This window comes from Oryctolagus cuniculus, chromosome 2 (assembly GCF_964237555.1).
Source record: "Oryctolagus cuniculus chromosome 2, mOryCun1.1, whole genome shotgun sequence".
Classification (NCBI taxonomy): domain Eukaryota; kingdom Metazoa; phylum Chordata; class Mammalia; order Lagomorpha; family Leporidae; genus Oryctolagus; species Oryctolagus cuniculus.
This window is the reverse complement of record NC_091433.1, coordinates 175,963,324-175,972,490: the sequence shown is the minus strand read 5'-3', so window position 1 is coordinate 175,972,490 and position 9,167 is coordinate 175,963,324. Positions and strand designations below refer to the sequence as shown.

At 49.8% G+C, this 9,167-nt stretch overlaps 1 protein-coding gene across 4 annotated transcripts in view; it reads left to right on the top strand.

Moving 5' to 3' along the window:
- The window catches only part of MAPRE3 (microtubule associated protein RP/EB family member 3), a 49,651-nt gene that overhangs the window by 1,529 nt on the left and 38,955 nt on the right, over positions 1–9,167 (top strand). For 2 of the 4 annotated variants that reach the window (XM_070069329.1, XM_051843084.2), the window contains exon 1: positions 29–185. The exons of the other annotated variants lie outside the window; for them this stretch is intronic. In XM_070069329.1, the coding sequence (XP_069925430.1) occupies positions 157–185 (29 nt within the window). In that variant the 5' untranslated portion in view covers positions 29–156. Of the gene's footprint in view, positions 1–28; positions 186–9,167 lie in introns of those variants that run through there. 4 annotated transcript variants of the gene reach the window in all.

Here is a 9,167-nt window from a genome sequence, read left to right as displayed (position 1 = left end):
GAGCCGCTCCCCACCCTCCTGCCCATCAGATTAGTTTACAGCAACCGAGATGGCTGCTGCCCTAGTTTTAAACTTAGAGATGAAGTTGAGGCGGACTGCGGCCCCTGTCTGCAGTGTGGTTTCCTGAGTTCGGATGCCAGTCTGGGGCTTGGTGGGATGCACCTGCCTACAGCACAGTCAGAACCGTGAGTTGCATTCCTTCCGTGTGGTCCCCTGTGTGTCGCATAGCTCTCCGAAATACCCGAGCATGGGAGCAGCGGACAGCTGTGCTGGAGGGCTGCTCCTCCGGGGCCGAGTGTATTTTGGGAATCAGCGATATTACTGGGGTGGAGGGTTGTGTGAATTAAGAAGCAAGAAAATGTGTCAAGGCTAGACAGACCAGGAGGGCGGGAGTAAAATCTTCCCTTTCCAGTTTGCCGTGGGATAGTACATTCTCGGAGCATCACAGTCGTTTTTATAGGGGCTAATTTCCCTTTGAAACCCATCCCAGAGTTTTACGAGATAATGATGGAATGCCTTTTGAACTGCTACTTAGGAAACAGGACTAATACTTGTCTTGCTCATTGTCTGTCCAGTTGGTGCTGAATGTAATCATTAAGAGGGAGAGGGATGGGCATTGTGGTGCAGCGGGTTAAGCCGCACTTGGGATGCACACATCCCATATCAGACAGACTGGTTCGAGTCCCGGGTGCTCCATGCTTCCAGTCCAGCTTCCTGCTAATGCACCTGGGAGAAGACAGATGATGGCCCAAGTATCTGGGTTCCTGCTACCCACATGGGGGGCTCAGGTGGAGTTCCTGGCTCCTGGCCTCGGCCTGGCTTAGCCCTTGCTGATGCTGGCATTTGGGGACTGAACCAGCAGATGGAAACACTCTCTCTCTCTCTCTCTCTCTTTCTCTCCTGTGTGTGTGGGTGTTCCCTCTCTCACTTTGCCTTTCAAATAAATAAATTTTAAAGGGAAGAGGTTCATGGTTTGAACCCATTTAGACCTAAAACCATGGGATGGATGTGGAACTGTATTTCCTTGATTCTGAAACACACCAGAAATTCACCAACAGCTTCTGGGTAAAATAATTTAATGCTACTAGATCAAAATACATGTGCTAGTTTCAAGGTCAGTCCTAACTTCAGGAAGGTTAAAATGGTTAAGAACGCCAAGACTTGCAGGAGGGATTTGTGCTTCTTAGAAGTGAGGAAGAATGGTTTCCACAGTAGCTAGCCATGAGGGATGATGCCGGGACTTCCTCCAAGCCAGCCCACTCTGTGGGGTCGCATTTGTAGGGTGATTGTGATCAGCTGGAGTTAGGCCTGGCAGATGGCTATTGAACAGAGCAAAGTTCCCACATAGGAACCCACAGGGTCTTAATGTGGTGTCTCCAGAAACTGAGAAATGCGTGAACGTCTTAGGAGCTATAACTGAATTTAGCCACGTAACACTTTGAACAGAAAATGTGACCTTCGAGAACTAGAATGCATCCATAAAGACCCTAAAGTGCACGTCCCCTGCGCCCACCTTAGGACGCAGGAACCCAGAGGGGCCCAGAAGAAACTTCAAGCCCTTCTTTCCAGATCTGGACGTGGGACGTGGGGCGTTGCCCTGCCTGCCGTCACCCAGCTGATGTAGAAAGTGTGCGGAAACTCGGTGGAGCCTGAGGGTGCTAAGCGTGGGCACTGCTGGCTATTAGTGCCTGAGCCAGGATCAGATTTCCAGACTGGAGCACCACAGTGCTCCATCCCTCGTGTTTACTGTTCCAGAGGGCTTCATAAAAATAATGTGGCAGTCTGTAATTAGCCCTTTAGACAAGGGCTCGTTTCATCGCCTGAGATGTTGCAAACCAAGCAAAATATAGTGTCAGATTGTCTGGTTAACTATTTATTCTTGCCACCTTAAAAATAATTTTGCCTCACATATTCCAACTTCAGGAAGGCCTTTTTTCTTTCTTCCTTCCTTCTTTTCCTTTCTTTTCTTTCTTCTTTGTCAGCTAGCAGAAAGCAAACCCGCAGTCAGGTATTTGAAATCCTCTCAGCTTCTTATCTGCGAGGCTACTGCATTCCAGAAAGCCAGGTACAAGGGCACTTTGGGCTATGCAGTTGCCTTCCAGCCCTCAGAACAAGACCTTTTGCTGTTCTGGGCAACGCTAAGGATCTTCTGGGCCCCGTCATCGGGAAAGTGAGGCTTTCTGACAGACCGGAGTTCAAATCCCAGTGCTGCCAGTGGCAGCTGTCTGGCTGTGTGGCCTTGTGTGTTATGTAATCTCGGAGTGCCAGTTTCCTCATCTGTGAATCAGGAATGCTAACTGTCAGCTTTTCAGGGTGTTGTGAGGATTAACTAACGTCTGTAGAGCACCTGCTTAATAAAAGCTAGCAAGCGTTTGTTATTTATTTACTTACATAGAAAATGAAAAATGCTTCCACAACTTTATCATGATTCACAATCGTCTCAGACACTCATTTCAGCAGCCCCCGCTCCTAGCAAGCCCCCCGGTGCGTTCGACTTGCTTAGAGAGACTTGTCCTGTGACGACCTGGCCCTCCGACACACCCCTTTGTCTGTGGGCATTCTGTGACCTGCTTATCTGCAAGGCTGGCGGGCAGGAGCACTTGACCCCAGGAGAGCCCCGCGCTGGTGTGTTTGTGTGTGTCCTGGGAGTTAGTCCCCCTGCTGCGGGGGTCAGTCTCGGGAGTGATCTTCATGAGAAATGGAAAAGCTGTTTGTGAGGACAGCTCACGTGGCCTTCATCTGCTTCCTCTACGTTAGAGGTGTGGCTCTAATTGGTGGCTTTGCTCAGATAAGCTCAGATCTCTTTGCTCAGATTGGTGACTTTGCTTGGCTCACTGTGGGATCCCGAGGGCAAGGGAAAGGAGCTATTCATGTTGGGAGGGGCACCTGTCACTCATGAGGAGAGGCAAAGGGAGGTCCTCTTGGCCCAAGGCAGGGGCTAGCAAGTGACGGAGGAGTCCAGGCAAGCTATTCAGGTGGGAGAGCCCAAGCGAATTTAGACTCCCGGATAAACTGTGATTAGAGAAGAAAATCTCCAAGTACAGGCATCTGAAGATTGAAAAGATAAACACAGTAGTTTTTACCTCTGGGAAGTGGGAGACAGAAAAGGGGGTGACTCAGAGGGAACTATTACTTTTTATGCTTTGATATTTGCTTTGTGATAAGAAGCTTGTATGCTTTGTGGTTTAATGAATTTAATGGTTGTTGTTCATTAATTACATTTTGGTTCAGCGGAAGCAATTGCCTTGATTTGAAACCTTTGAGGCACTGGCCAGATAGGGTTAGGCAGCTTCCTTTGGGCAACCCAAGCCAGTTTGCACCAAATCAGACTCTTAGGTGGTGGAAGGACCCCCACGGTGACTGCAGCCCAGGATGCTCAGTGGATCGCCTACCTCGCCACTCATCTCCAGCCGTTTCATTCTCTGCTTGAGAACAGCCCCGCCTTCTCTTCACCCACGGAAGCTGTCATCACCTGAGCAACATGCTAATTTAATTTTCAACTGTTGATAAAAATGCATCTGACCCAAACAACCTTTATGGAAAAAAAAAAATCTTTGCCTCTTATTTGGCGTCAGGAGGGCTTGATGTTTAAAGGGACCCCGCTGAAATGCTGGCTGGCCACTCTGTGATGGCAGCTGCATTCTGACGAGACCTGCTGACCAGCACATCTTTGTCACAGTGATCTAGGAAGGCCTTCTGTTGATTGAGAATTACTGATAAACACTGGTGGCATCGTGAAGCATTGTTGAACTTTCAATTTCGTCGTAAGTCGGCCAGTCGCAGTTTCTAGCTTGATGTCCTGTTTTATTATAGAAAGATGACACGCCTATCGCTTGGTGCCATGGGTTGCTTACCCAGGAGTTAGGGTTGCTCATGCTGAGTAATTCACATTCCGTCACCCAATCTTCCCTGTGGCAGGAGACTGATGTGTGTGACAGCTGGCCAAGGTTCATGAGACATCCTGTGGCCAACACCAGGCTGACTTCTGGACTTTGCTCTCGCTAGCACCCTGCTCTCCCAGCTTGGACCAGGTGTGCTTACCCAACTTTTTATCATGGCATCTGAGTGCTTCATTTACCTCAAGTAGAACTCAGCCCGTATAAAATGTCTTAACTCCATGCAAAACGACTTTTCCCCCAAAACTGTTTCCTATATATAGGAGATCTATACTACTTGTGTGATATGTTTAAAATAACTGAGCATGAAGCCTGACTTCAGATGTACCCAGGAGTTTTGACTATATATATATGTATCAAAAGCCTTGAAAGGACATGTATCTTTAGACCAGAAATTTCCATCCTAGGAATATTTAGAAAATCAGAGGTGTGCATAAAAATACTTGTACAAGGATTTTTTGAAGCAACATTATTAATAACATCAAACATTTAAAACAACCAAAAGGGTCAGCAACTGGGGATTGGTCAGATAAAATACAGCATAGGCATCAAAAACATTTATAGAACAATATTTGTTGGCATCCGATCTTCGTATGTAATCAGTGAAAATAGCAGGATGCAAAATAATATGTCAAGGATTATGCCATTTTTATGAAGAAAAATAGGAAAGTGTCCCAGGAGAGCATATACCCATCCTAAGTGACTCACTGAATAACAGGATTGTAAAGGAATGGTTTTCTTCTTGGTGATTTTCAGTGTTTTCTGCAACAAGCAACTATAACTTTATTACATTTTTTTTAAAGTCTTATTTATTTGAAAGACAGAGAGAGAGAGAACTTTATCCACTGGTTCACTCCCCAAATGTCTGCAATAACCCAGAGTAGCAAGACCAAAACCAGGAGCCCAGAACTCCATCCGAGTCTCCCACATGGAGCTCAGTTACCTGGGCCGTCACTGCTGCTTCCCAGGCACGTTGGCAGAAAGCTGGATCCGAAGCACAGGTGGGACTTGCTCCCAGACATTCCAGTCCGGGGTCCGAGCACCCCAAGTGGTGGCTTACCCTGCTGTGCCACAACACCAACCCCTTTCTTGCATTTTTAAACTAGCAACTTACAGATCCCATGTAGAAGGGCCATCTCTAAGACAATCACAGTGTACACCATTTTTAATGATTATCCTGATTCAGTGGTGTCCTGACACTCAAAGGGTTTCCTTAGCTCGCTGCTTCATTTCTTTGACGGAGAGCACGCCTGATGTATTACTGTGTGGGTATGAGAAACACAGCTTAGAAATTCCAGAGCCCATGCAGCCAGATGAAGTTTGCTCTCTTAATTAATTAAAAAATATGAGACTAAAGTGGGTCATAAGACAGGCTTCTTTGCCTCTTGACTCTGGCCGGTGAAAGTTTTCATCAGGTGGGCTGCCTGGAGTGAACAGTAATGGGTTCAACACAGCTACAACGGGGGCTTTGGATATTCTCACCACAAAGGTAATGAATGTTTAAGTGCTGGACTTGATAATTACCTGATCTGAAGGACACGTATGTCAAAACAGCACACTGTACCTTACAAATATGTACAGTTACTGTGTGGTAACCAAAAATAGAATAAAAATAAGTAAAGAAAGAAAGAAAATCATTAGAAGGTCTTAGGGTAGCCTTTCTTTTTCCAGTGTCTTTTTTTTTTTAATTTTTTTTAAAGATTTATTTTATGTATTTGAAAGACAGAGGTACAGAGAGAGGTAGAGAGAGAGAGATCTTCATCGGCTGATTCACTCCCCAGTTGGCCGCAACAGCCGGAGCTGCGCCCATCCGAAACCAGGAGCCAGAAGCTTCTTCTGGGTCTCCCACGTGGTGCAGGGGCCCAAGCACTTGGGCCATCTTCTGCTGCATTCCCAGGCCGTAGCAGAGAGCTGGATCAGAAGAGGAGCAGCTGGGACTAGAACCGGCACCCATATGGGATGCTGGCGCTTCAGGCCAGGGCGTTAACCCGCTTCGCCACAGTGCCAGCCCCTCCAATGTCTTTTTGAATTCTCTGGGTTCCCAGTTCTCCGGTGGTTCAGGGCCCTTCGTGGCAGCTTCATCTCGTGGGGGGGGGCGGGGTGCCCATCCGAGCTGTCTGATCTAAAAGACTGCGCTCAGCTCTGCCACTGCGTTTGCCCTTGGTCACCTGTCCAGCCATCCGCCAAGGGGCCCCTTTTCCTTGCAGGGATGGAGAAGTTTGGGTGCCCACCAGCGGCTGCCTGATGCACAGAAGCCCTCTGCAGGGCCAGGCTGGGCAGCTCGCTCTGTGCCACAGCAGGCCCCTGGAGCTGCTGACTGTCAGCTGCCCTCCTGTCCTCCCGTCTCCCGTCCACACACACACACTGTCCACGGCCTCGGCAGCCCAGGGCAGTAGACTGCTACCTGCCCTCTGGTGCTGGAGTCTGCCTGGCTCTGAGCATGGCGGGCAGAGCCTCTGGCCTCCTCCTGGGAATTCGGGACTCAGAGTGGAGGGACATATGGCCTGTCGCAGGCTCGGCCTGTGCTTCAATAAATGTTTGCGAAGCAGGATCTGCCCCTTCTTCCAAATGCCTCTGACTACCCAAACACTTGTCACAGATGGGTGGGGGCCCTCCCAGCTGCCTGGACATACTAATGAACAAGTCTGGGGATGTGGCTGGCTGGAGGAGTTCCACCACTTGGAGACAGGGACTGCCGCAGAAGCAGTTGAGAGCACTGCTGTCCTGGTCACCTTGTAGCGGCGTTTCCTGACTCTGACATCCTAGCTGCTTCTGCATCAGCAGGATCGCAGCTGAGCCGAGCCTGTGTGTTGCCATGGAAAGGGGGCAGGTCTCGGCCCACTGGGTGAAGGCGATTCCCCTTCCCAAGCGTGGAGAGCTGCTGAAGGCTCGTCCCCGGCGCTGTGTGTGTGCCATGTGTGCACTGTGTAGCCAGACCCTGCTGTAGCACCGCACTCCTGGCAGCCAGCCACCCCTCACCCCCTGCCCTGCAGGCTGTTGACACTTACCAAGGACTCTGATTTGTTCTGATTTTAGATAGGTAGAGCTCACAGCTCCAGGCTCCCAGTTTCGGCATCCTATTAACACCCTTACGTGATAGGGCCACTGCTAAGTACAGAGATGTGTCAGGCTAGCCCCAAAATAGCAAGGTACACTTTTTTTTTAAGATGTATTTATTTGAAAGGCGGGGCGGGGAGAGAAAGGAGAGAGAGAGACAGAGATCTTCCATTTATTGATTCACCTCCTAAATATTACAATGGCTGGAGCTGGGCCAAGCTGAAGCCAGGAGCCAGGAACCAGGAGCTCCATCCTGGCTTCCCATGTGGGTGGAAAGGGGGCCCAAGTACTTGGGCCGTCACCAGTTGCCTTTCCAGGTGCATTAGCAGGGAGCTGTTTCGAAAGCAGAGCAGCCGGGACTCAAACTGATGCCCATATGGGATGCTGGTATTGTGACGCAGCAGGTTACCCCAAGCCCTTATCATAAGTATCCTCTCAACAGGTGTTCACCAGTCCCTTCTCGGTGTTGTACTCCCAAGCCTTATAAGGTACAAAGGACAAGAGGGCAGCCCCTGCCCATGAGGAAAAAGAACCCTGGTGTGGAAGGGCACACGGGTGTGTGGAGTGACCAGTGCATAGGACGATACTGGGCGTCAGTAACACATCTTTGGTGCCGCCTTGCATCAGACATCATCTCTGTCCATAGGGACCCAGCTAACATTCTGGTGAGAGAGTTGGCGCAACATCATGTCACTAGCACACAGGGGATGGGAACTCAAGCAGTGATGGGAATGAGGATTTTTTTAACTCAGAAGGAGGAGGGACCCCTGCACCCGTGAGAGCCTGAGAAGGCCTCAGAGAAAGGGACACACTGGCGCTGGGTGTGCAGCGCGGTGCAGGAGCTCGCTGGAGGCCAGCCCGGTAAAGGAGCAGAAGAGCTGTTGCCGAGTCTAAATCCCAAAAGGATTTCAAGAGGAAAGTGACCACTGAGAACTGGAGTTGTTGAAGAAGGCTTCCCGCAGGACGCGGGAGCTGACCTGCCCGGCACACGAGCAGGCTGTGGCCAGAACTCCAGACAGGGCCTCTGCATGGCAAGGTGCAAGTCAGCAAGGGAGTGGCCTTGAGATAAAGTGTGGCGAGGTGAGCGGGTCACCCTGGCCGGGTGACAGTGTGAGCTGGTTTTGAGTTTGGGGGAGTATTGGTGGCATTAACCAACGATCAGGAAGTTTGAAAAGACAGTTGGGAGATGAGTTTAGGCTTAGGCGTGAAAAACTAGAAACTATGTGACTATAAGGTGTGACGGTGGAGTGGGAAATGGGACCCTCCAGGTGGTTTGCTCGCTAGAGCCAGCACTCGGGTTGGGGATGGAGCTGCAGGTGTGGAGTCGGCAACGTAGGGGAGGGGTGGCTTCCCTGTGGGGGTCTCTCCAGAGGTCCGGGCCACAGATTGCAGAGACCAGAGCCTGAGCAAGAAGCCCTGAGAGCAGGCCGTCGTCAGGAAACGAGTGATGGGATGTGTAGCAGTTTGGATGGTTCTGCAGCAGGAGAGAAAAGTGGGAGAGAGAGCTCGGGGCTGCTGAGTTAACTGCACTTAGGGATTTCATGGCGGACAGCCCTGATGCTGCTTCTGCTGTCAGTCAGCAAAGCCCTGGAGCTGGAAGCCACATCGCAGGGGTAAGGGGCGAACCAGCAGAGAGAAAACAGGCGGGAGGGGTGGTCACCAGAGAAGCACGACAGGGAAGGGAGGAAAACCGTACCCAGAAGCAGCGGTGGAATCACTTTTTTTGTTGTAAAACATTATTACTCTTTTTTTTTTAAAGATTAATTTATTTATTTGAGAGGGAGAGGGAGAAATCTTTCATCTGCTGGTTCACTCCCCAAATGGTTACAACAGCCAGGCCTGGGCCAGGCCAAAGTCAAGAATCAGGAACTCCATCAGAGTCACCCACATGGGTGCAGGGGCCCAAGCACTCAGACCATCTGCTTTCCCAGGTACATTAGCAAAGAGCTGGATTGGAAGTGGAGCAGCCAGGACTCGAACTGGCACTCCGATACGAGATGCTGGCATTGCAAACAGCAGCTTGACCCACTGCACCACAACACCGGCCCCAGTAATTTTATACATTATCAGGAAACATATGAAGTTGTAATTTTGTATTGAATTTTGTGGATTGTGGTTTTGCAAAGACACTTATGTATTAAAATGTTCTTCGTCTGTGGGTTTCTCTGTGTCCACAGAACCCATGTGTCTGCCACTTCAAATGTCCCCATTCCT